The sequence below is a fragment of the Melozone crissalis genome, unplaced genomic scaffold, assembly GCF_028551555.1.
Source record: "Melozone crissalis strain CALT ecotype California unplaced genomic scaffold, PUWL_Pcris_2 ptg000023l_1, whole genome shotgun sequence".
In the NCBI taxonomy this organism is placed as follows: domain Eukaryota; kingdom Metazoa; phylum Chordata; class Aves; order Passeriformes; family Passerellidae; genus Melozone; species Melozone crissalis.
This window is the reverse complement of record NW_026535801.1, coordinates 7916218-7943538: the sequence shown is the minus strand read 5'-3', so window position 1 is coordinate 7943538 and position 27321 is coordinate 7916218. Positions and strand designations below refer to the sequence as shown.

Below are 27321 nucleotides of genomic sequence, written 5' to 3'. Positions count from 1 at the left end.
AAAAAGAGTGATTTTTGTTATAAAGGAAAAAATAATTCTCTCTAGGCTTCTCTCACTAGATTATGTATTGCGTGTATTTTAACGATATCTAATAGCAAGGATGTTATTAATTTTCTTTATAATTAAAATATGGCTGATGACAAAGTGATATGCAGTGGGGCCCCTTTCTGCCTGCCCACATTTCTCAGTGGAGCAGTCGTGTTCCCTGTTAGGACAGTGGTTGCTCTTTGGGTGGGAACATGCTTTGGGAAACAGCAGCAGAATTTTAAAGTAAAGAAGTAAGCTGCAGCTAGATTCAGTTTATGGTTCTCCTTGAGTAAAAATGAGTATATGATTCTTTGCTATCTGCTTGAAAAAGGAATCTCCTCTGTCTCCTTAGGGCTGAACTCCCTAATTCTATCCCAGCTTTGATGTAGGCAGTGTTTGCATTTCGGATGTGCAGTAACTAGAATTGTTTTAAAGGCAGAAATGAGCAGCAGCTGAGGAGAAGCTGTTAGCTGGGACATTTCACATTTCACATATGTCAAGGATAGATTAAGATGTTGGTTGACCTTGGAAGCAAAGCTACTTTGACTTGTTACCCTCCTTCCAAGCTGCAAGGAGGGATTTGCTAATTCACACTCTGGTTCTTACCCTTGTGGGATGATAAAAGCAGGGACTAGAGTGAGTTACTCTGGTTTGGATGGGTCTGGAAGCACTAAGGCATGGATTTCTCTTCCAAGCTGGAGATGGTGAGCTCTGATGTCATGAGACACCTGCTTTTGGGCACAAAACAGCCCCTGTCCTTTTTCACTGCCTGTCCTAAGCTCTTTCACATGGTTGCTGTTGGCCACCAGCATCATGGCATCCCATACATAAGTGACTGCATAGTGAAAAGGAAAAAAAAGGAAAAAATTAATCATCTTATGCTGTGTATTAGCCTGCTGAGCAAATAACCTTGGGCTAGTAAGTGCTGCTTAAATGCCAGCCTGTTGGATCTCTATTATGGTAGGAAATTCCCACATCAAAGCTGAGTGGGGACTGTGCTAGCATTTATCATCTATTTTTGCCCAGTCACTTATAGTCCATTCTGCTCTCAGTTTACAGTTTTGCCACTCCAAATCCCTTTAAATCCCTGATGAAGGAATGCCTGTTCCAGGAAGGCCAGGGAAGCTGACCTTCTTCAGGAAAAACACGCTTGTTAATTAAAAGAACATTGTTCCTCTATCTTTAGTGCCAAACCATGGATCACTTGCTTTGTGCTTCTCATTTGTTAGAAATAAAGGGTAAAACTTATAAGTTTTTGTTAGGGTAAAACTCTAAAACACATTTGGTTCAAAAGAGCCCTTCACTGGAGCTGTTCTGTGGGCCAGATTGTCCTTTGGGCAAAGTTTCACCATCTTTAATTTGAAAGTAAAAATTTGCTCTTTGTTGTAGATACTCCAAGGCTTTTTCTTCTACTGAAAATTTTCACACCTGACTAGATTCTACTTGAAAGCATTAGGGATTATATGTAAAAAGAAAAAAAACCCCCATATTTGCACCTGTGGAAAGGTGTGTGTTAGCAAGCGAGATCACCTGTCTCTTGTTATTTACTGTTTATTATTTTCTCACTTAAAATGCAAAGCTGCCCAGTGACAGACATGAAATGCTCCACTGTGGCTGGAGGATGCTGTGCCACCTGTTCTGCCCCAGCTACCTCTGGAATTGCAGTGCTTACAAATAACCTGTGTGGAAATGAACAGCCGGGACAGTTTGCTGAAATCTTTGCTACTATCCAGGGCACTGCCAGAAATGAGAAGATATTCAGGAATAAGGAGCATTGATTAAAACAAAGGGCTAAGTGTGTCCATAGCTTTGCAGACTGTATGGTGGGTTGAGCTCTGATTTATGCTCTGCTAAGCTTTGTTACACTCCTTAAAGGCTGGCTGCTGGGGCTAGCAAAGTTAGTTTGCTTCTTGAGCAGCAGTGCTGGCAGGAAAAATCCCATAAACTCCAGTTGTTTCCCATTGCCTCTCTGCTGGAGGTTATTGCCTTGCATCTCTGGAGTAAAAAAAGATTTTGCACGAATGTCTGCTCCCCTGGAAATCTCTGACCATGAGCATGGAAGAGGCTGTTTTCTCAACGAGCTAGACTGATAAAGATAGATCTCAGCATTTTATTTGTTTGTGCTGCAGGGTGCAAAGGCCACAGCAAGCAGAGGGGTAGGCTCAGTTGTAGTGAGAGTCCCCATGTGTAGGAGCACATGGGAAGGAAATCTGACCCCACAGGGCAGAGAGTTGGGGTTTGTTGGCATGCAATGCATGTTCTAGTGCAGTGCCTTTCCCCTGGAAAGCAAGGCAATGTGTGTCAGCTCAGTGCTTTGTCCCCACTGGAAAGCAGGAGCATCTAAACCTGACATGCAGACAGAGTAACAGCCTGTGGTTCAAGCAGGACTTAGGGAATCATGGGTTGATGTGAAAGCTGCAAACTTCTCTGGTTCCCTAGGGAATTTGGTCTCCAGTTATTGCTGGGTTTTGAGTGATATTGAGGAGGGTATTTCTGGTTTAGGGAGGATAAACCCTGCAAACCCCACTTGCAGCCTGGCTGCCTGTGCATTAGCACAATTATGATAAAATCACAGAATGGCTTAAATTGGAAGGGATTTTAAAGACCATCTTGTTCCACCCCCCTGCCATGAGCAGGGACACTTTCCACTATCCCAGGCTGCTCCAAGCCCTGTCCAGCCTGGCCTTGGACACTTCCAGGGATGGGGCAGCCACAGCTTCTCTGGGCACCCTCTGCCAGGGCCTCACCACCCTCAGAGTAAAGAATTTCTTGCTAACATCTTACCTAAATCTCTCCTCTTTCAGTTTAAAACCATTTATCCTTGTCTTATCACCATCTTCCCATGTAAGAAGTTGCTCTCCTCTTTTTAAATAAACTCTCTTTAGGCTCTGGAAGGCTGCAATAAGGTCTTCCTTGAGCTTCTCTTCTCCAGCCTGAACAACCCCATGTCTCTCAGCCTGTCTTCATAGGAGAGGTGCTTCAGCTCTCTGATCATCTTTGTGGCCCTATGATCTGTCTTTGTTCACAGCAACCTGAAAAGGGACATAATCTAAATATTATATTTTTGTTGTGACAGCTCTTCCTATTAAGATAACTTGGACTTGACTGTTCTCCTTTCTGCCTTCCAACAGGGATGCAGTGGCTGCATTATTTCTGTAGGTGGGCAGATTCCCAACAACCTGGCAGTGCCACTGCACCAGAGTGGAGTGAAGATTCTTGGCACAGATCCTCTAAAGATTGACCAGGCAGAAGATCGCTCCGTGTTCTCAGCTGTCCTGGATGAGCTGCACGTGGCCCAGGCTCCCTGGAAGGCAGTCAGCACACTGGTGAGTTGGGATGTGCACCTGGGAAATGCTGAAGCAGCAGGGGGGTGGGATGTGCAGCTGCTCATCATGATGCATTTCAAGATTTTGGAGGCATTGGACAGTTTTTACTGCCCTTATTGAAGAACTTTTTTGACCTCTGTAAAGTGATGTTGCAGTAGAACTGGCAGAGGATGAAAACTGGAAGGGAAATGTCTTTAAAGCACCTCAACAACCTGTGGTAAATACCCAGCAGAAGTTAGAACCACTGACAGGCTGGTCTAGGTATCCTGCTGGGCTTGAGGAGCAGGATAGAGATTGCAAAGGAATAGAGATGTGTTGGCATTGGTCTTTTTGCCCAGTGAAGCTCTGTGGACAAGGGAGGTCTGAAGGTGCCAGCTCTGAAACCAAGTTTAATTCAGTGTAATTTGTGTTGCACTCAGTGTAACACAAATTGAAGTGTTGCTGCGGCCTCCAACTTCTTTCCCCTCATCTTAATTGCTACTAAAGTGTAAATGCAGTTAGAATTGGAATTTTAGAATTACTTTAAAATATGTTCTTGTTCACAGCATGTTTTTCCTCCCTTTCTTTAGAGAGATGCAGTTGAATTCGCAAGGTCTGTGAGTTATCCATGCTTGCTGAGGCCCTCCTATGTTCTGAGGTAAGGCTCAGCTCTCAGACCTCAGCAATGTGGGGTGTGAACTCCAAAAACCTCTCTAAGAAAAGGGAGAACAACCTCAGGGGATGTGTGGGAAACTCTGTGCTAGGTGTAAGTGACATCAAGCTGCCCATGAGACACCTGCTCCAACCAATTAATAAAAGCAATGGAGCCCTGAAGTCCATCAGGCACAGATCAGAGGTAGAACATAATAATAAAAATCTCTGTTCAGCTGTATTACCTCTTGCATATCTCAAGGCCAAACCCACAAACCATCTGGGATATTCTTTTAGGTTCCTGAGATTGTTACCTTTACAATTAAGGCAGAAGATTGTTTGCCACCAGGAAAAGGAGAAGGGAACCTGCTGAGGCTGTTTATTGAGATGGGCATCTGTTTTCAGAAAATGACAGAGCATCTTTGGAGTTCAGCTTCTCATTTGCCAAGCTTCTCTGCTTACAGGCATGTTTTATGTCCCTCCACTGTGGCAGCTGCTTCTCATTAAACAGACATTGTACAGAGTCCCTCATTTCCAGCAGCCAGCCAGACTTTTTGAGGATGTTACACCAGCACATGCACATAGCAAACTCACAAGTTCTGAATGATTGCTCTTCTCTCTGAGAAGTTTCTTCATAGCTGGGTGACTCAGCACAGAGAGCAGTTTGCTGGGCACAGTTTACAAGTGAAAATAAATTGGAGACAGGATCCTTTTCATATGAAAGACACACATATCAAAATGAAGCACTCAATATCAGTTTTCAAGGCTGGAGGACAAGCACAGTTTTTATTTTAAAAGAAGAAAAGGAGAAGGGTTTCTTCAGCCCTGAAGAAAATATCCTTTAGAAGCAACTCCTGAATGTGACTTTTCTATCTGGTATCTCAGACTTGCAGTAGGGTTTCAATCTAAGCTCTCCTGTCAGGAGTAAAGTTGAGTATAGTTAAGTATAAGGTGACAACTGCTCCTGGTGTAATTCTGCAGATATTAAGGAACACTTCATTTAGCCTGTTGTTTCCATCTGTATTAAAGCCATTATAGGCCCTTTCTGTGTTAAGTATTTGCTAATGTGTGTTAGTGGAGGGTAGGGGGACTCCAGGGAGCAAAATGAAACTGGAGGGTGTAAAAGTTGAGGAACAAGAGTGTGAAAAGCCCTAGGACAGTCCTCTGCCTGGCCTCTGTCTGCAGAACAGCAGCAGTCCACAGCTGGATTTCTTCATTCTCTGAGCAGATTATGACCTTTAATGTTGGCCAGTTCCCTTGGAAAACTGAATGCCTTTCCCCACCAGTTAGGTACTGTGTACACCAGCTCGCATCCTCAGTGGTACTATTGACACAAGTTCATGGATTTATTGAACTCTGTTGATTTACATCAGCCCAAGAGGTAAATATAATCACCTAGGTACCTGTGTCTATTTACCTTAGCATAAAGTGACTGATTTGTGCCATAGATCCTTCTTCCACTTTTCCCCACAGCCTCTGTGGACTTGCCCAACAAAGCAAAGGGAAAGCTGGGCATCAGAGGTAGAAATGGGAAATGTTACATCTTTTTTTATAAGATTCTTGTCTTTAAAAAGGACTTGAATCGCATACTCTGGACCCATGTTCTCCCAGGGACAAGGTGAGAGATGAGGAATCTGACTCCCTGTTCTCAGAAGGCTGATTTATTATTTTATGATATGATATTATATTAAAGAATGCTATACTAAAACTATACTAAAGAAAGAGAAAGGATCCTTACAGAAGGTTTAACAAGAATGAATACTAAAAACTTGTGACTGACTCCTCAGTCTGACACAGCTGATGGTGATTGGTCATGAAGTAAAAACAATTCACATGAAACCAATCAAACATGCACCTGTTGGTAAACAATGTCCAAACCACATTTCAAAGCAGCCAAATGCAGGAGAAGTGAATCAGATAGTTATTATTTACGTTTTTCTCTGAGGCTTCTCAACTTCCCAGGAGAAGAAGTCCTGGCAAATGGATTTTTCAGAAAATATGACAATGACTCTCTTCTTTCCTATTCTCACAGTGGGTCTGCAATGAATGTAGTATTCACTGAAGAGGAAATGAAGAAGTTCTTAGCAGAAGCCACCAGAGTCTCCCAGGTACCTCTTGTGCTGTCAGCTCCTTTTGTGTTCCCCTTATTTGTTTCATCTCCACTGTGGTTTCTCTCTCTTTGTTTCCTGATTGTGTCTTCCTCACTCTTTCCCTTCCTTGCCTGGGGAGGAGACAGTTTGACCCCTCAGTTTGTTCCCTAACAGATAATACCAAATATCCTTACTGACCCCACCAGGATGCCTGCATGGAGCAGGAAGAGCTGTTTTACCTGCATGTACATTTCTGACCAGTTAATTATGTAAATGGATGTAGTCCTGTGAGCTGGGACCCTTTCAGGCTTGCCAGTGGCAGGTTATGCCAACCAGCATAGAAATGGCACCATCTTTTGCTTACTTTCTCAGTTGTTTTGCCTGGCTTCTTTGAACAACTAAATACTTCATCTTGGCATCTCTTCTGAAGGTTTTTTCCTTCTTTTTTTTTTTTTTTTTTTTAATGGTCAGTGTTCAGAACAGGGCTGTGGCACCATGAACACTGCTAAAAAAGAAAGTAGTTAAAAATAAATGAGCATCCTTTGTGGGACATAATTTTTCTGGTTCCAAAGCCTTACCTAGTTCTGCTTGATCCAGCAGAACTCTTCCAGGTTAAGGCCCTGATTAATTCTTGTTCCTTTGTGGGACATAGGCTCAGTTTTTCTGGTTCCAAAGCCTTGCCTAGTTCTGCTTCACCCTGCAGAACTCGTCCAGGTAAAGGCCCTGACTTGTTCTTGTTCTGTTGTTTTAATGGCTTTGCTGTTTCAGTGTTGTGTCATTATGGCATTTATGTTGTCAATAATGTTCAGAACTTCTAATGCAGGTTGAGACAGATTGAAGTAAACAAGGTTGTGTGCACATATAAAATCTTCAGGTGAAAAACTGCAGCAAGACAGAAAGGAACAGGACATAAGCCACTAAATTTATGAAACAGTGTAGGCTTCAGCATTGTCCTTGCCTGTGAATTTACCCTTGCACTGATAAATGGAAGGAATTGTGTCTTGTAACTTCTGGAGTTGCTTGGTATTTTTTTCAAGAGGAGCCTTTAAAACATGCACAAACTGTCATTTATTTCATTTTATTCTCTAATAAATAATAGGCAGTTAATAGTGGCTGGGACAGGTAAAATGCTGAGACACAAAGCTGGGCAGGAAGAATGCAGATTAGAGTTTTTTTGGAGCAAGTGTCTGGAAGGAGAAAGTATTAGAGGAGAGTGGAGGTGTGTGCTAGCCATCCCAGAGACAGGCATGAAGAAGAGGAAGGAAAATAACTACCAGGGAAGGTAGTGAGAGTCAAGGCCAGGTTGTCCCTGGCCAGCTATAATCAGTGACAATCTCTCCCTGGGAGACTTAGGAAACCAGGCAGAGAAATTAAAAAGGAATGGATCAGTTGCATAAAATATGTGACTCAAAAATAGCAACCAACCACTCTACAGAGTCATTGAGAATGGCAAGGACCAGTTCCTCTGTGAAGCACCATGTGCAGTGAGGTGACTGGGGGGCTAAGGTGGCAAGGAAGAATTGAAGACCTTGGAGTTAAGGGCTGTCTTTAGGAGATGGGATTAGAGGTCATCCATGAGTTTCTTGCTATCTTCTTTGTGCCATAACCTCTATGATTTTGCCCCAAATTTCCCTGTCCTGGTGTTGTTATGGAGAGCCCAACCTTTTTTGCATCAGTGGTTTTGGGGAAATTGTACCAAGTTTTCCCCACTATATCTTTACAAAGTCCACTTATCTATGTAAGTGAGGATATTAATAGATTGTTCTTCTGTTTTTGTGCTTCCAAAGGGTCCTAGGTTGTCTACAAATACTCTGTTACATAAACTTTCTAATTTTTTCTTGTCTTGATGGCAGGATTACCCTGTGGTTCTCACTAAATTTATTGAAGATGCCCGTGAGGTGGAAATGGATGCTGTAGCCAAGGCAGGAAGAGTAAGTACTTTGCTTTTCTTTAATATTAAACCTGTTTTTTCAGGATCTGAGATCTGCAGAAATGTGTAATTTGAATGATTTACTACAGAGCCATGGATTCATGCTGAGGAGAGTAAAGAAACAAGAAGAATTCATCTTAGGCTCAAAACTGTTGTGCTTGAAAAGCTCCACCTCTCTGATTGTATGCATCTAACCAGTTATTTTTTTAAGCATTGCTTATCCATGTAAATGAATCCTTTTGAATATAATTTTTACCAGATTTGCAAATCACTACCTTCAGAAATTACTTTCTTCAGAACTTTATCATGGGTTATGGAATTACCACAGTTATTCCTTTTTTTTTTTTTTTTCAATTTCGTCTTGCCTTTCATTACTCAGCAGAGGCAAAAACCCCAAAAAGTTCACAATTAACAGAAATATTTTTATTTCAATTTTAATTTTTAACCAGCAGACACAATCACTTTTTTGGTATTGAGGTTTTATGCCTTGATGCAGTTAATTCAATTTAAATTCTTAGGCCTGGATTTCCTCTGTTTGCTTAAAACACCACAAAAGAGAGGGGATAAAATTATATACCAGTCATGTCAGTTCATGCTTGTTCTTTGTGTTTTGGCAAGCAAAACTTAAAAAGGCTGGCTTAAAGCCTCCTTAGCTTTTTCCTTCTGAGCCCACATGTGTTAGAGAGAGGAAGGAAGCTCCAGGATTTCCAGGCTGTGGTAGTTTTTAACATATTCATGATTTGCTTAACCACGATAGCAAAGACACTGATGTGGTTCTCCTCGTTCGTATGCCCGATGTCTGCTTCAGGCAGATTGTCCCCAAAATTTTGGGAAATTCACCTTTTGTTCCCCCTCCATCTGTATCCTTTTCCAGCTACAGTTCTGCTCAGGAGGCTGGGCTGTGCTGGAGAGGAAGGAGCAGCTTCTGAGAAGGGGAAGTGACCAATTATTGTATTTGCAGGGTGCCTCAATGAAGGCAGGAATGATGAATCTGACTCCATATTCTCCGAAGGCTAATTTATTATTTTATGATACTATATTATATTAAAGAATACTATACTATACTAAAGAATATAGCAAGGATACTTACTGAATGTAAAAAGATAATAATGAAAACTCGTGACTCCTTCCAGAGTCCCAACACAGATTGGCCTTGATTGGCCAAAGAACACATTCCAAATGAGCACAACGCAGGAGAAGCAAATGAGATAATTATTGTTTTCCTTTTCTCTGAGGCTTCTCAGCTTCCCAGGAGAAAAATCCTGGGTGAAGGGATTTTTCAGAGGATGTGAATGTGACAACCAGTGAGTGCTGTCTCCTTGCTGTGTGCAGGTCATTGCCCATGCTATTTCAGAGCACGTGGAGGACGCAGGGGTTCACTCAGGAGATGCCACCCTCGTGTTCCCCACACAGAGCATCAGCCAGGAAGCCTTGGAGAAGGTGTGTGTTGCTCTAGCAGTGAAAAGAGGAAAGGAAATGAGGGTTTGACTCTGCTTTCCCTGCACCACCAGTGGAGAAATCAAATCAGCAATGATTTTTTAAGGCCAGTGTGGTGTGTGCAAGTGAAGGATGTCAGAGTACCCCTGTGATTGGCTTGATTATCTGAACTGTATCCCAGTAATTTAAACAGTGCACACTTTTAGACCCATGGGATTTTTTGTTTCCTTGGTTTAGAACCAGCTTCTATAGCAGTAGATTATTGTCTAATTCATTACATAAGCCATGGTTCTCTTTCCACTTCCTTTTCTCCCACAATACTTAAATGATTATGTCAGATGTATAACTTTCTAGCTGCCTGCTTTTTCAAAAATAGTATCAGGATGAATGAACCTCACTGAATCTTGACTTTTTCCCCTTTCAAGAATAAACCTTGTGATACAAAGTTAGTTGTTAGGATGAATTTTTTTAAAATGAAATGTGCCATGCTCCTTTATGTCACACTGTGAGGGGTTTGCTTGGAAGCCAGCAAAAGCTGTAATGCAATGATCTGTGCTCCAGCTCTGTTTCTAAGAATGTCCAAAGTCTTGTTTCTGAAAATAGCCATCTCCTGGAGCAAAGCTATTCAAACCCTTGTATTGACACACCTGGGAAATAAGGCTTTCCTCCCAGTTTGTTCCAGAGTGTTCCTACCCATCCACCTCCCTCTGATCTGTGATGGCACAGGCATGCTGGTGAAAGGCTTTCAGGGCACTCACAAATCTGATTAGTTATTCTCAAATCTCAAACCATTATTCATTATGTCACCAAGAAAGGTACAAAGACTCCAGTGTAGGAATTACTACAGGGCAAGACTTTGATTCTTTGTTTTTCTCCTTCTTCCCTCTGCTTTCTCACACACAAAAAGCCTGATTTTTACTTTTGCCCTCAAATGGCACTTCAGGCTCTAGGTTACTGGGGAAATTAAACATGTTTGCTTCTGAAATAGTGCTATTGCCAAAATGTGGGTATAGAGAAAAAAAACAAGGCAGAGAGAGATGATGTTTAAAGAAATCCACAAGTGTAGTGATTTATTGCCATGATGCTCTCTGTTTTGTGGAACTTAATGTGTGTATAGAGAATAAATAATTAACACTTTCTAAATTTGTTTTTTTAACAGGTAAAAGCTGCTACAAAAAAGATTGCAAAGGCTTTTGCCATCTCTGGTCCATTCAATATCCAGTTCTTGGTGCAAGGCAGCAAAGTGCTGGTAAGAGCTGCTGTCAGTGTGTCAGGGCCTGTGCTGTGCTGAGCCCTGTGGGTTCTAAATCTCTGCTGGAGCCATGGTGGCAGTGACACCAAACCTGCCTTGGCAGAGGGTGTGGGCTGGTGCCAGCCTTGGTCACACAGCTCTCCCTGCCTGTGTGGCAGAGAGCATCCTCCCCTGCCTTCACACTGAGGCTGAAGAGAGTCTGCTTGCTTTGTCTGTCAGCTTTGTTTCACTCTGGGCTGCTGTCCTTCCCAAAATTGTCAGTTTGGAATAGGATGGGCAGCACTGCACCTCATCCCATGTACTGGGTAGCATGGCTTTTAGATCTCCAATATCTTCTCTCATATTTAACTATTTTGATGTTGAATTAAGCTTTCAAAGGGATTGAAAAGAAAGCAAGACAATGTAAGTGTTTAAACATTTAATCTAATAGCTAATAGGATGGTTCTCTGAATATTCCTGGTAGCTATTAGCAGCAGAAGTCCAGCAGTGTCTGACCCTTTCTGGGTAGCAGTTGGCTTTCTGTTGCTAATGGAAGGAGGCCAGAGGAATGTGAACAGAGCATGACTGAGGATACAGTGGATAGGAAGAAAAACTGACAGGAAACAGAAGAGATGCATTATTGGTGAAAATTCCTGTTTGGGCCATGAGTTGAGTAAAATGTACTTATTGTTCTTCACCTTTTCCCTGTTTTACACATGGTTATTCAGAAACTCTCCAGAGAGAGAGAACAGAGTTTTTCCTTCCTTGCTTTCCCACAGTGGTGCCTGTCTTTGTACAGCCCCTGCTTTTCACTTGTACCTTCACCATTCTCACCCCCTTTCACTCCACTTCATTCTCACTTCCAGCAATTCCTCTTCTGCTCTTGAGCTCCAAGAAAAAAACTTCTTTGGCATTTCCCTGCCTGGGTGAATGGCTGCCACATGTGGGTGGGGGAAGTCAGCAAGGACAGTCCTGGCATTCAGGAAGTGCCATCACCATGGGAAAGGAGCAGGTTGGGCTTCTGGAGGTTGTTCCTAATGCCTGTGCATATGTTCCTGTGGAGTCTGGCTCCCCTCAGCTCTGATATTCAGACAAATAGAGATGGATCTCAGCTGCTTGTATCTCAGGCTGGCCATTCCCCACCCCTCTTCCCTGTTTTAATAATAATCCCAATCTCTGTGTTTCCTATTTGACAGTCTGAAGAATATGTCTGCCAAGAGGACTCAGGGCTGCTTTCAAAAATATGAATCAATGTATTTTTTCCCTGCACAGTGCCTGACCCTGCTGCTTCTCTTTTTTTGATCCCACCAGGTGATAGAGTGCAACTTGAGGGCCTCACGCTCCTTCCCCTTTGTATCCAAGACTCTGGGGGTGGACTTCATTGATGTGGCCACTAAAGTGATGATTGGGAAACAGGTCAATGAGTCATCCCTCCCCACAATGGAACATCCCATTTTCCCATGCAGATATGTGGGGATTAAGGTATGGTTTCCAAAAGAATCACAGGAACACCGCCACAGAGCCAGCACGGAACACATTAATTTACAATAAGTACTTTAATGCTCAGAGAGAACAATTTACTCATTGGCCAAAGGTCAAATTGACCTTTTGTAGTTTCTGTCAAGATCATCTGTTTGGAAACTTTAGAGGAAAATTAGAGGAAAATTATCCAGTGAAACCAATTCTTCCTTTATTTTTAGCATCTAACCTACTCTGACTCCTGTTTGTGAACTGCATAATAAATTTACACTTGCAGAGTTGAAGTTCAGGCTATTTCATAATACCATATAATACACATGTGGACATGCAAAACTTTGTGTTGTGGGTGCCCCCCACATTTTATCTGCAGGACCTGGGTCATGGGCTGTCAAATCCACATCATCCCCTTTATATACATCACTGGTTAAAATAGGGGTGAAAGTCTTGCATCCTTTGGTTTCTGTAAGGCCAAGGTTTTACTTTCCATAATTGCTAAGCTTGTGTAGGACCCAACAGAATAAAATGGATGGTAGATGTTTTTGAATGCTTAGTGGAAGAAAAAAAAAGGTAATAATAAAAAAATCTAAAACAGTGATGCAGAAAATCCAAAGGATAATGAGAATTGTTTATACAGAAACTTTCAAGCTCTAATAGCTTCCATATAAAGTGAAAACTGAGGGAGCAGAAAGCACCTAACATCTTTCTGCTAATGAAATGTTCCGAACTATTAAAATGCAAGCCAAATTTTTGTCCCAAGCCAGCCAGTGTAGATATATCTTTACATTTTATTTTGATGCCACAGATAGCCATTATGCAAAATTCAAACTTGAGACTTTTTTTTTTTTTTTTTTTTTTGGTGAGCCTAATTTATTTTTGTACATTTCTACTGTTTAGACCTGGGGCTTCTGCACTGTTGTTAGCTGAACAGTCAAGAGTTTTGTCTCTCCTGGGAATGCTGGCTGCAGAGCAGAAAACCCAGCTTTATTCTTGAAAACTTCCCTACAAAGCTTTTTATACTGCTTGCATCCTGAGTGGATTTGTCAAATATAAAAACCTGCTAACACCTTTGGAAATGCTAAACTTTGAAAAACATCCCAGTTTAGTCTGTTTGTCGTTATTCATGCATCATATTTCCTATCCTCTTACAATTTATTGCTAGTAGTACTTGCATGGACAGAGGATCTTTTTTATTCAGCAGTTCTTGAGAGAAAAATACAAAACTCTTTTCTTCTTTGTCAACATAGCTGCTCCTTTGTGGATTTGAGTACCACTGTTTAACCTTTAGTGACTGAAATCTGAAATACTGTCTTGCCATGTTTGCTTCCAGACTGGTGCAAGTATCAGGGACTGACCAAGATGAAATCCTGGGTAGAGAATATCTAAGTTTTAAATAGGGTTTAGCTGCAGTACCAGAGTCTGCTCCTGAGGATGCATTTTCATGTTCATGGCAGATAAAAATTAGGGAGGTGGTGGAAGGCTTTGCTGCTTTGTTACCTTTCAAGACAATGTACTATAATAATCCATGTATTAAAATAATCCATCTTGAATGTCATATCTCTGCTTGAGTTGGCCACTGTAAACATTTTACTTAAAGTGGAAACAAAACAGATCTAAAAGTCACAAAGACACACAAAAATTTTTGAGAAACCTTTTGAATTTCTCCTGTCTCATTTTAACTGGTTCTTGTTAGGTGTCATGAAGCAGCAGCTGTTTTATCTTCAGTGTTACCCTTGGGGACCTCCAGGGACAGAATTATGGCTTCAAATTTTAAAATAGATTTGTTTCTAAACAGAAACCTTTATGCAAATGCCATCAGTAGTTTAAGACATGGAGAAGCTCAACAGAAAATTATTTGGTAGTAAGAAATTTGTTCAATGTTTGTTACATGTGGCCATTGGTTCTTTAACAGAAACTTTCTTTTCCTCCCTCCCCTCCATGTTTCTTATTTTAAGATCAAATGAGACAAGAGAATTCAGTGCTGTGATCTAAGTCCTTAGATTATGATAATAATAAAACAACAGTGATCAGAGGGCTTAATATTACCATACAAAGAGAAAAAAATTACAAATGGATATTTCTGGATGGAGGAGGGGGGAAATATGAAATAATTTGCAAATTTTTATCTTGTTTGCACCAAAAAAGGGCATTTTTATGGAATAGTTTTATTTCTGCAAATGAAACATTTAATGGAGAACAGCATTCTCTGGAAAACCAACTGGATTCAGATAATCTCTCTCCTTGTTCCATCAATTAAGTGCTTCACAGCCTTTTTGTTTAAAAATGTGTCCTTAAAACCATACTGATAGTGGGCTACCACTGATTGAAAATCTACCACTGGAATGTGAGCAGGATGCCAGAGTTGGATGATTGATTTATTGGTGGAATACATGGGCATTTGTTCCACTCCATCATCAAGATGCTGAGAGAATTATTTTACCAAATAACTTCTTTGCTTATCAGCCTTGACCACTGCTTTTTTTTTGGATAAATTCATGTCTCTTTCTGTCACTCCCAAGTGTAGCTGGAATTTTTATATTTTTTAAATGATCCAATTTTTATTCTTTCTTTCCCCAGGCCCCAATGTTTTCCTGGTCCAGGCTGAGAGATGCTGACCCTGTTCTCAGATGTGAAATGGCCTCTACTGGGGAGGTATCTTTTAGATTTGCTTTTTTTTTTTTTTTTTTTAAAACTATGACTTTAAACACCATGAATCTTTGAAAGTGATCTTATTACTGCCTGAATCATGATGGCATCTGTTGCTTCTTCAGAAAATTGAAAACATCTTTCTTAGCTGCAAAACCCACAATGTCCTGGAAAAAACAGGTTTTTCAGCCACTGGATGTCCCTGTTTACATGCATGTCATCTCCCTGAGTGGGACCTGGTTGGTGTGATAGCCTGAAATGAGTTTATCTGAGAATTTTTGGGTTCTGGGTGGCTGTTTTATGACTCATGAGCTTCTGAAAAACAAGTGGTGGCAGCTCCCAAGCCCCATGGACACTTGCTGCAGCAGTGATGTGGAGACCCTTGGGCATGAGTGGTTGGTGTTGGGATGTGCCAGTTGCTTAAAGGCAGCAAAAATGTGTGGTGTTTTCTTGTTGCCTGATAACAAAGTGAAAGAAAGAGACAATAAAATGTGGTGGCTGTGGGCAGGATGAGCCTGGGCAGCTTTCCCCACTCTCTCTTTGTGTAGCCAGGCTGTGGGGTGCTGCTGGAACATCTCCTGGTGTGGTTATGGCATGCTGTGAGGGCACAGGGCTGGGCCAGGCTCAGCATCCTTACCCTCACAGGCACAGGTTTCCATCCATATCACTTAACTCACACAGAACAAAAGGTTTCTTCAATGAGTTATTGCTGAGCTGTCAATGGTGTCCATAGATACACCCAAGTAGTCTTTAAATTTTATGTGTTCTGTTACTCCTAGAATAAGGTGCAGTAGCAAAAACTTATTCTGGGCCAGAAAACCCTCTTGGAAAGTGATTAAACACTGAAAAAATTTGATCAAGACTTAAGCAACTTGATCAGACTTTCTGTACCATCACTGGGCAGGTGGCAGATCTTGGGCTGCACCTTTGAGTGTGACCTTGGGTATGTCCAAAGGAAACATTTACCATTTTAGTATGGAAAAATACCCAGATACAAAGTAAGAATAGCCTCAGGCCTCCTACACCTCTCCAGAATGACTTTATTTTACTCTTCATAATATGCTGGAAATCAGTGTTGCAGAAGATTTCCTTTCTGTATAGTTAATGGACAGAAAAAAGTCAAGTGACTTCTGTGACTTCCTGATTTTCAGAACAAAATAGGATATAGAGACAACCTCCTCACCAAAAAAAAAAGCATAAAAATGTAACTAGGGACAAGAATTATTTTTCTGGGCTTTATACAGAGTTAGAGATTACCATGGTCATAAAGGAGGGATTATTAACTTTTATGAGTTGGAAAGATCCATATTCACAAATGCCATAAAGTGTGACAGTTATGAAAATCTTTCTTATAGTGAAGTAAGGATAATAACTTGCTTTGGGTAAAAAGCTCAGTTATTCCTCACAGACATTTTTCACACACATGGCTTGATCTGGGCTTGAATTTGTCACATCTGTCTGGCAGAGATTTTTTTTGCTGGAAGCCATGGTTCCCACAATAGGGGAAGACAGTGCTGGGGTCCCTTTGAGTATTGTGGCTGTGGACAATGCCACAATGATAAACCTCTCCTGACAGGCTGGGAGCCTACCAGGGAGGGTCTGTCTGTCACCCTGAAAAGTCCAGGAATATAAAACACATAGAAACATATAGAAAACATAGAATATTTCATGTTGTCATGACTTTTTTTATCCCTTCCCTTGTGGGATTTTTATTTGTTTAGTTCTCTTTTTTTTTTTTACTTCAATAGGTCTGGCAAATCTTAATTTGTTTTTTATGAAATACTGTTTTCTGCTCACCATGGTGAGACCAGGAATGTGAGGGTTCACTCTGAGATGGGAAGGACCATAAGAGGAAAATGGGAGAGCAATTCTCAATCAGCTCAGTCAGCTCTTTTATCCCATCTGTATATGTTGGTAGATTTGTTATTTCACAGAGAAAAATCAGTGACAGTTTCTGCTTCTGATTGTTTTTCCACAACTGTGGAGCTGACCAGAAAAAGTGTAGGTTGGTTGGTTGGTTTCTATCTTTTTAAAATTTCACAAAAGCTCACTCATTCCTCTTTTTGTCACCAGAATTCCAAATTTTGATTAGGAATGCAGTTGAGCTCTTTCAGAAGATTGTTATCATACAACAGTCTGTCAGCAACTGAGCTCCACATCCAGTTCTGAGTGCTGGAGAGCTGCTAAATCATTCTTACTGGTTTCTTCCTCAACTGTTTCTTTAAAATTATACTTTATTTAAAATAAATTATTATGAATTTTCCTGATTGCTTTGTTCCTAAGTAAATGCTAAAATTTTACTCGAATTTTGTTCATCTATGGACTACTAATGGAAAAGTATCTTTATATCCTGTGGTTTTCCTTCACAAGCAATGGCAGGAGTGCATGAGAGCACAAGCCCAGCCTTACCCTGCTTTGCAGGCACATGGAGGAGCATGCCTGTGTGCACAGCTCTCACTGGTGTCTAAGCCTTCCATAATGTTAAATAATTTGCAGTGCAATCCCAAACACTGGAGCACAGGCTGTGTACAGCATCCCAATAACTTAGCAGAATCAATTGTTACTCCTCAGTGTGCTGTTTGAAACTAAAGCGTTGCTTATTCCTCCATTATTGCTTCATTCAAATGATGAGATTTTTCTGCAAAGATTTGTCTGATTTATTTTGTTCCCCATGCCTGCAGGCTCCATGCAAAGCAGTCTGTCTTCTTCCCACAGAAACGAAAGATCCTCTTTGAAAATGTCATTCTTGTTTCTTTTCAAAGCAGTGTTTTGGGGTTGTTTTTGGGTTTCCCCTCATGCATTCTTTGTCCCTTTCTGCAGGTTGCCTGCTTTGGGGAGGATGTGTACTCTGCCTTCCAGAAGGCTCTGCTTGCCACAGGGTTTACATTTCCTAAGAAAGGAATTTTGATTGGAATCCAGGTGAGTCCTAAAAATCAAAGCTTAGAAAGGACCAACACAGAGAAACTCAGTAGTTTTTGCCTTGTTTCCATTCATGTGGCTTTATGGCTTAAATGTGTTTCTCTGCATTTCATCCTGAAGTGCAGTGGGACAGTGAGGAGCAAAGAGCAGAGATCTTTACTGCATTCAACAAGGCTGGTATGGAGGGTTTTCCCTCTATCTATAACTATCAGGGTCTCCTGGCAGCTACAGAAGTTTTTTCTGTCACACAGAGCAACTTTCAGTGATGACAGCAAGAGATGGAACCCTAAAATTCAAGCTCTAGTGTAGCAGGGAGTCAGGGCATCTGCAGAGTCTGCATCCAAGAGGCAGTCCCTCTGAGGAGGTAGAAAAACCAGAAGTTTGTGAGCCGGGAAAGAAGAGCCAATGCTACATTTTTGTAGTGATGTTTCTGGTTTCCACACTTTGTCAGAACTACCTCCTCAAAGGGATTGGCTCTCTGATGCAGACCCTGACTCCATGCTAGACTTGGGCTTGGATTTTTGGGTTTCATCTCTTGCTGTTATCACTGAAAGTTGCTCAGTGTAATAACAGAAAACTATAATGATGTCATGATGGGAATGCTCTCCAGTGCAATGGGTTCTGCAAAGAGCCTTTACATGAGGAAATTCCTGATGGATTTTCCTTAGGAACAGCCCTGCCCTTTTCACAGCCTGGATCAGCAAGTAGGTTGTGTGTTTCAGGATGAAAACACACAGAAAAGGAAAAAAGTCTTGGTTCTTTATCAAGGAATAGTTACTGACTGCATAAGGTGCTGAAATCAGACACATTTGTAAACTTTAGGATGTTCCTCAAAAATTCATGCCCTTCCAATGCATCTAGAACATTCTTGGGCCCCAGAAAACCATCTGGTTGTGTCCTGCCATTTTCACATTGTGCTTGCAATAAGCTGATGCTCTACATGATTGCATAAAGCTGATAAAACAAAAACCATGGAAGAGATGAATTTTCCTGTCAGACAACTGGGGTGTGAAAAATGTCTCTGGCTGTTTGTGCCAGCAGAGGATGTGAAGGAAGCGTGTGGAAAGTGGCCAGAAAGGAACATGACTTCTGCTAACAAGGATTACTGCCGAGTCCTTAAATGTCAACATATATACACACATCTGGGGATGGAAGCAGTTACTCTAAGTTACCTCCAATTAGCAGAAAAATTGCTTGCTACCTAGGTAAAGTTTAGAAGTTCAGTATGAAACTCTGGGCAGTTGGTACTGTATGTCTACTGTATACACTATATTTTAAAACATATTTTAAAACAGCATTTAAAAAAGGAGAAAAGCAAAGCCAGGAGGAGAAAAAAGGAGAGACACCAGTGGTTAAAGTTTATTTTCCAGATAGCAGCTAAAGGGGAATGGGTAGAAAAGAAAGTCATTTTAGCTATAGAAAGCATTTATGCAAGTTCTGTGTCAGTAGCTGTAAAACTGATCCAAATGTTCGTTGTACAAAGGTGTTAAGAAGAAAAAAGAAGGGAAAAAGAAAAGATAAAACAAAGCCCAAACCTCAACTCCACAAACATTTTAAAAATAATAAGATTCTGTCTTTTTAATGAGTGGTTTACAGTTTATTTTCTTGCAAAAGAAACTTAAAAACAACAGATCAATTGCTTAAAGATCTCTCTGCATCTCAGCATATTTCTTCTATAATTAAACTCCAAATCAAGAGGTGGAAAGTTGATTCTGAGAACCAGGCATTGTCCCCTCCCCAGTCTGGAGATTGTCACCTATGTACTTTTCAATGGGCTGCTTTGAAACAGAGGGGAAATAAACCCTGTGGGAAGGGAAGGTTGAAATGCTGACCTTCACCTGACATGCAGACTGTAAGTGGTTTTTGAGTATTTGGCTGGGAAAAGGGGAGCCCCCCTCTGCAGAAATAAGAGGCATCAGACAGGCTGTGAACACCAGCACTCTTCTTGTTTCAATCACAAACAAGAACCCACCTGTAGCTCTCTTCATAGAGAGCAGGCAGGCACAACTTCCCAAGGATATTTCCTGGGAATTGCAGGGAGGAACCTTAGAGAAAGAGAAAATTCTTATCTCTATTCTCTGCTCCTGTTGTTTTTGCACATGTGGAATGTGTTGGGAAGATTGTTTACCTGAAGAGAGTTTTTAATTGGATTCTGGTGATGGTTGTTTATATTAATTGGCCAATTGGGTCAAAGCTGTGTCCTGGCCGTCTGGAGACAGTCAAGGGTGTTTCTCTAGTATGTATCTTTTGTATAGTATCTCTTTAATATAGTTTAGTATAATGTAATATTGTATAGTTTTAATAAAACAATTGTTCAGCCTTCTGAATCATGGAGCCAGATGCCAATCATTCCCTGCACTGGGGGCTCCCTGAATTTGATACCCACCTGCCTCATACAGGCAAAATTGTTGAGGTGTCCTGACAGGGAAACACAGCCTCAGAAGGACAGATAGCACACAGCCTCTCTCAACCCTCACTGAGTGCTTTCAAATGCCAGGATGGTTTCTGCACCCTGTTCTGGTGCACAGAGCACACATACAAGCTCCCCTGGTTGTCTCTGAGGAAGGTGCTGTGATTTACCTGCAGTAGATGGTGAGCTCAAAGCACACCCCAATTTTGAAGGCTTCATTGCTTCATGACTAGCACCTTAACCTGATTTTTAGAATGAATTTTTATCTATTGCAGAGGGAGAAGTAAGAAGCAAAATGGTCTTGAATTCTGCTTCTCTCCAAAGCAGCTAGGCTCATATTTCAGTGATTTGGTATGCTACACATTTATACCTTTGCTATTAATCATGTTGAGGTTAGAGGACACTAAAAGTCAAATGGGTATAGTTAACAGGAGTAGAGAGGGAGATCCTGGTTTCCTTGCAAATGTTTCTGGGGTATTTTGCAAATCAAGATCAAATGGTGCTGCTGTGATCTGCAGCCCAAACTGAGCCCAGGGTGCCCAGGCAAGGAACCCACCTTGCTGGGAGCTGCCAGGCTGGTGTGCAGTGCCAGAGGTCACCTCCTGTGCCATGCTGAGCTGGGGACAGCCCAGTTACCACCCAAGCTCAGGCAGGGGAGTGCTCCTTGGCATCCAGGGCACAGCTCAAGGCAGGTTGGGCAGCTGGTGGGGACTGAGAGCCTGGTGGGGTGTCCTTCAGCTGAGAGCTCTCAGTGACACTGCTCAGGACAGGAGTCCCCAGGATCTGAGAGCTGTGATGCTCTCCCAGGGGAGATGGAGTATGACTTCCATGGTAGACAAATGAAATGTCAGCTGATAACCTATCTCTTCCCACAGTCTGGAGAAATCTGTGATGCTGAAACTCAGCCATTAAATAATTTATATTTTATGTAAAAAAGTTAAAAAGCTGGGGTTTTTTTCTTTCCTGATTGGGCTATTCAGTGATATCTCTGGGATGGAGTGCACCTGTCTTACACACAAGATGCAGAAAGCATTAATAGAGTATTTTATTTTTAAATCCTGGCACTCCAAGTCTGTTGTTTCAAGGCAACCTTCTGCCTTGGTTCCTTACACACCAGAATTTTTGCATCCTCCACTGTGGGTTTGGATACAGATCCAAGATTCTCACAGGACATGGGTTGGCTTCATTTTGAGCTGGATCTCAGTGAGAACTGATGTATCTGTATTGAATGAGCTAAGGATGTAGTTCTTTAAAAACAGCAAGGCTTGCTGGAAAACATGAGGGGTTATAAGAAATGGAACTTTTCAGATAAAGGAAAAAAAAAGGCAATTCTCCTACAATAAATACCTTCCACTAAGTAAATCTGCTTGTACTTTTCACCTTTAGTAACTAATGCTTCCTTACACAGGTTATTTCAGCCAGCTTGTAAATCTGAGGCTGCTCCAATGCAAGCTGACAGCTGTAATTTCTTTTCATAGAGAGGCTGTTTTATGTGCCACAAGTGTTCAGTACATGTTTGATAGAAGTTTATAATACTGTTGTGAAAGCCAACACCCCTGACCAGAAGGCAGAACCACTCTCTCTGACTGGGAAGCTGCCAGCCCTGTCACACTGTATATTTATATTTTCCAGCTAATGTACAGAATGAGATGGCTTTCAGAATGAGTGCTCAGGAAAAAAACAAAGCCCTGTTTAGTCCTTTTCTTCTTAGGAAATTGTTGACCCTTCAGGATATTGCTCTCTCATCCATAAAGGTTAAGCTATCAGGAGCTCCAGCAGGAACAAGGGAGCTTGTAATGATCTTACTTGCAAATGTGTGTGAGACCAGAGCAGGCTAAGGTTAAAAGCAAGGTTTGGCTTGCCTTGGGAGTGAGGAGGGCATGTGTTGTATGTGATATTTGCATTGCTGTACCTTCAACATCCCAGAGATACTTAGGCTGATACTTTCTCTCACCTGTTACTCTAAAACAGCTTGTTCAAGTGCAGATGTCTGCAGGAGGTGGTTGTACCTTTCTAAATGATGTTGAGTCTGGAAATGCATTATAAACAATCTTTCAAAGGTGCTGTAAGTCAGGCATTCGGGTCCCCATGGGAATGTGGCATCTCGGTCTCCTGACTCCATTTCCATATTCCCACAGGACTTAGAAATGCACTCACACATGCACAAACTCTTATTTGTGTGAGTGTGCAAACAGAGCAGCCCAAAACCATCCATATATCTTATCTGCCAGTAGAGAAAGCAAATGTTTGAGCAATGATTGAAAATATATTTAATTAACAGCTGAGGAGACTCTAGTTGGTGTATTTGAGAAGGAAATTGCTCAGATATTTAATATAAAGTAGCAAATCTTTAGTGGTTGCAGTCTGACTTAGTATGGGAACACTTTCTCTGGTGTAAGACAATATATCTTAGTTCAGAGTCACTTGGGCTTCAGGATCCAGACAGTTCTCTTGGGAATGGTGCTGTACATGCACATGCAGACATTTCTGTCCATGCACACACTCAGCACAGAAAGGTGAATTTGCCTCTTAGCACAGTGTGGATGAGCTTCATGTTGCCCAAACATATACTGTTCCAAATCCTACCTTTGGTGCTATATCTAAAAAATGTCCTTTTTCAGGAGTCCTTCCGCCCCAGGTTCCTCAGTGTAGCAGAGCTGCTGCATGAGCAAGGCTTCAAGGTAGGTGGCTCCACTTAGTTAAAGCTGGAGAGCTTTCAAAATCTCACATGTCCTCAGCCTGCTACAGGAACATTGGAGTTCCTTTGAGGATAGAGAAAAAAAGGTATTTTCAGTTTACAACAGGGATTTTTAGCTGAGTGATCCATAAAGTCAGCAGGTACCACCCAATTAAAAGTCTTCATGTTTAATTGAGCATATGGGTCTGTTGTGAGGACAGGAACAACCCTGGCTCTGCAGCCAAGATGACATTGTACACTCCCCCAGCTTCTCCAAGAAATAAAAATGCCAATGGGATGCCATGTATGGCAGGAGACAAGGAAGGAAAACCTTTTTTTATGGAGTATATCTGTATAGTGCTGCATTTGCAGTGATACTCAGGCTGCAAATAGATTAACTTCGTGGTGTTTACATCACTCTTGTAACTCCTCTGTATTTTGCACCCATATGTCTATGGAAAAGCAGCACAGCCACAGAAGATTGGTGAGAGTTCAGCTTTTCAAAACTTAGCACTAGGCATTAAAAAGAAACTAAACATGGCAAAAAAAAAAAAAAATACAAGTGATTGAACTTAAGCCCTATTGGAAGTCACAGGGATTTAGGTTTTCCTAAGCCACTTCACTGCTTCTGGAAGTGCTACTAGCATTCACTGACTATCATCCATCAGGAAATCACAGATAACAGAAAGTTGGGAAGGTTGTTCTGTTCTCTGTGTGTCTCTCTATATGGAGAGACACCCCTTTTATGAAAAATGCCCTCCAAAACCAGCTCTGACAACAAGGCTGTGTGTTGGGTCAGGCCCACATGAGTTCAGTGAAGAGTTTTGGTATTGTGAAGTACATATTAAATATCCCTTTTTTTCAGCTTTATGCCACAGAAGCAACTTCAGCCTGGCTCAATGCTAATGGCATCCCAGCGAATCCTGTGGCATGGCCATCACAGGAGAGCCAGAGCCCCAGCCTCCCTTCAGTCAGGAGGTAAGAGACCCACCCACCTTGTCCAATGTGTGCTTACAGTCCAGGACAGCAAATGCAAGGGGTAAATTGCTGGTCCTGTTGAGATCAATGGTAGGGATTTAACGGGGCTTTGAATTCAATCCAAAAGTTTTGGTTTATCTGATTCTGTCTGGAGTTGCCACAGCAGGGAGGTTTCAGCTTAATAAGCATCTCATTGCACAGTCCTGTTTAGTATGGCTTACATGTATTGCTCCATGCTATATTTTCATACAAGGATACATGAAATCTGAATATTTAGCCTTTTAATGACAGTCAGTCATGCCTTTAACTGAGTGGGAGTCATGCCTTTAACTGAGGCATGACTGACTCTCATTAAAAGGCCAAATAAACATCTCAGTTGTGCTGAGCTGTATCAAGGCTGAATACTGCTTTGCATTGCTGACTAGAACTGAAATAAATCCAAAATCCTGAATAAAGCTTAGTGCCTGAACTCCCCCAACCCTCATTTCTTGAGCAAAGACTAAGCTCAAATGACATTTTTCAGGGTTGTTTAGCTGCTTGCCTATGCTGTTAATTTGAGGTTTTTATTAGGAAGGACAGACTGTCACACTGTCTTGTGCCTTGTCTCTTCAGGCTGCTGAGGGATGGGAAAGTAGATCTGGTGATTAACCTGCCCAACAGCAGCACCAGGTTTGTCCATGATAATTATGTGATCAGGAGGATGGCTATTGACACTGGGACTGCTCTGCTCACCAACTTCAAGGTATTTCCCATATTGTTCTTTCTCCTCTTAGACATAAGAGCCTTCAGAGCTTCCAAGCCCTTGTGACAGTAAATTCCAGTCTGTTTGGACCCTCATTATCTCTGACAAATAATGCATCTGAAAATCATGGTAGCACAATGGTTTAAATATATCTTCTTTTTGCTACCACATAAAATGACAGCAATGACAACCCAACCAAATCAAACCAAACAAAAAAATATAAATTCTGAAGACCTGAGTCCTACACTCTGCAGCTGAAATTGTTGCTGCATCATTTTCACTTCAGAGCAAACATGTCACACAGGGTTGCATGTAACATCTTTAAATTAGGCATGGGAAGTGCTTTTTAGTGGAATGTTATCCTTAAACCTTACAGCAGGATGTAGCTGTGCTTTCTTGAGTGATCCTTGGGGCAGTCCAGTTCAGAAGTGCCATCCAGGTGGAATTGCTGCCTGTCCTGTTGCAGTCCCAGTTCCAGTCACTGTGGGTTTTATGTAGCTCCTGACAAATCCCTTCACATACTGATAGGGAATAAAAATTAGGTAATGGAAGGTGGGACTCCTGCTGCCAGCAGCACCTTGCCTTCCTTTGCAAGGGGCTTTGACTGTCACAAAAGAGCCTCATATGGTTCTCATTAAGCACAGCAGCCAAACTCTCACTGATTTTGGTGGCCACTGACATGGAGCCCAGTGCCTTGAGCTGGTGTCCAGCTGTTCAAAAGCTTCTGCTGTGGTTGGAGTGAGAGGAGGCAGGGAGAATGACAAGCTGAAGGTTCACAGGATGATGGCCAGGCATGGTTAGCAGGAATGGGGAATTGAAGATGCATCATTGCCTACTAGCAAAACACCTTCTGACAACCACAACAAGGGTCCCCAGCCAAAATTTATTACCACACCTGCTTGATGCCTTTCACTGAACTGTTTGGATTGTAGAGTTTTAATCTCTGAGTTTGAGAGAGGAAAACAAGCCTGGTTCTCTTTACGTTTGGGCTGTAAACAACAGCTCTCACAGGGCAGAGCTGTCTTGCAAAGGAAGCCTGGGCACATCTGCATCTCTGCAGCTGGACATACAGGCTCCAGAGGCTGGAGCATATCCTGTGCCCAGCCACCTTGAAATTGGTATTGATTTGGATGAACTCAAGGACTGGAGCTGCACCAGGAAGTTTCAGGGTGGCAGAGCAGAAGTGTGGAGCCTGCTCTGTCATGCAGCCTTTGCAATGCTCAGTCCTCCTCTGCTTTGTATTGACAGGTGACAAAGCTTTTTGCTGAAGCTCTCAAATACTCTGGAAAATTGGACTCCAGGAGTCTCTTCCACTACAGACAGACTGACAATGGGAACACTGCATAGAACTGTCTCCAGCCTGCAATCTTACTGCTTCTGGTGCCTCAAAAGAGAGTAGATTTCAGATCATCCACCTAACCATCTTTCCATGTATTTTGCTTTTGTTTGGTCTTTTTCAGCCTGCAGATTTGATGGGAGAAAAAGGCTGCACGTGTGTGTCCTAGAATTGCTCCCAAGTTCTGCTCAGTCCTTCAGGCTATTATCATTACTGTTTTTTACATTCTCATTCAATATTGTGAATTCAGGTGGCTCTCCCTGTATCATAAAGACTCTTTCTCAGCCTTCTTTCTGCCTTCAAAAGGGGAGAACTCCCCAAAGACTTCCCACATGTTGCTGTCCAATATTTTGTACCATGATTGTGGGCATTAAAATCAAACCCTTTGAAAATGAAGTGAAGGTGTTGCAGTGCTTTACCCCCTCCTAGTTAAATGACCCTTTCATTTCTATTCCACCTTCTCTGCTGCTTTTTCAGCTCTGACAGCACCTTCAGCTGTTGTCTGTGGAGCAGATCCCTGCTGTGGAACATGGGATATATTTTCCTTGGCTGTCTGCAGGGCAGAAGACCTCAGCAGCTCTGTGTCCCGCAGCACATGCAGGGCCTTCTCTAAGCCTGGACCAGCCAAGGAACATGTGCCTGTTATGCTTGGCCTGCAGGATGCACACAGCACACCCAGGAGCTGGGAGCATCCAAAGCTGGACCATTTCTCTGATACTTGCTAGAGTAAACTGAAGTGGAATGTTTTCTTCCAGTGGATGAGAGGATCAAACCTGGGCTGCTTCTTGTATGTGCTCCCAAGAAGCTTTGAGTGTGGAGGAGAATCAAGGTGAAAAGGTTTTCTGGTTTTTTTTTTGTTTCTTTGTTTTTTATTTTTTTTTTATTTTTAATTAATGCTGAAACCTATCAAGAAGGCTATAAAATCTGATGAGAGCTGTTCCTGATATGAGCAAAGGTATGAGCAGAGTCTGTGATTGCCTTCAGTTACCAAGGGACTCTCTGAACTCTAGGTGCCAACTGCCAAGACCAGTTTTTGAGCCAGACTTTATTTCTGGTTGCCATCCCAAGTGTTCTTTTCATGATATTTCTTCAGTACTATATTTTGTGATGAACACAACTCTGCCTGCTGTGCGCAGGGAGAGCTTTGCGCTTTTAGAGTAGAGATGTTATTAGAAAAACTCACAACAACAACAACATAAACCCCCAAACCAACCAAAACTCCAGAAGAGCCCAAAGGCATCAATTGTTCACCCATTCAGTTGTGAAATGAGTGACTAATGGTGGTTAATGAAGCAGCCCTCCAAAGGCAACCTGTGCATGTTTTGTCAGTGGCAAAAATCCCATTAGCAGCTGGTGTCATCTCACATCCACCCACCCTGCTTTCACCTCTAGTAGAGAAAAAAGCAATATCTTAAAACATCTGTATTCTCTTGTTCTTCTGTTTTTGTTTTGTCACTCACCTTATG

General features: G+C 41.9%; 1 protein-coding gene across 1 annotated transcript in view; it reads left to right on the top strand.

Moving 5' to 3' along the window:
* The window catches only part of CPS1 (carbamoyl-phosphate synthase 1), a 90825-nt gene extending 64867 nt beyond the window's left edge, over positions 1–25958 (top strand). Inside the window, exons 26-38 of the mRNA XM_054278180.1 lie at positions 3159–3353; positions 3923–3990; positions 6016–6091; positions 7927–8004; positions 9336–9443; positions 10600–10689; positions 11983–12153; positions 14725–14799; positions 17614–17712; positions 22744–22803; positions 23665–23777; positions 24390–24519; positions 25768–25958. Coding sequence (XP_054134155.1) covers positions 3159–3353; positions 3923–3990; positions 6016–6091; positions 7927–8004; positions 9336–9443; positions 10600–10689; positions 11983–12153; positions 14725–14799; positions 17614–17712; positions 22744–22803; positions 23665–23777; positions 24390–24519; positions 25768–25866 — 1362 coding nt within the window. The 3' untranslated portion in view covers positions 25867–25958. The remainder of the gene's footprint in view (positions 1–3158; positions 3354–3922; positions 3991–6015; positions 6092–7926; positions 8005–9335; positions 9444–10599; positions 10690–11982; positions 12154–14724; positions 14800–17613; positions 17713–22743; positions 22804–23664; positions 23778–24389; positions 24520–25767) is intronic.
* The last annotated feature ends 1363 nt before the right edge of the window (positions 25959–27321 follow it).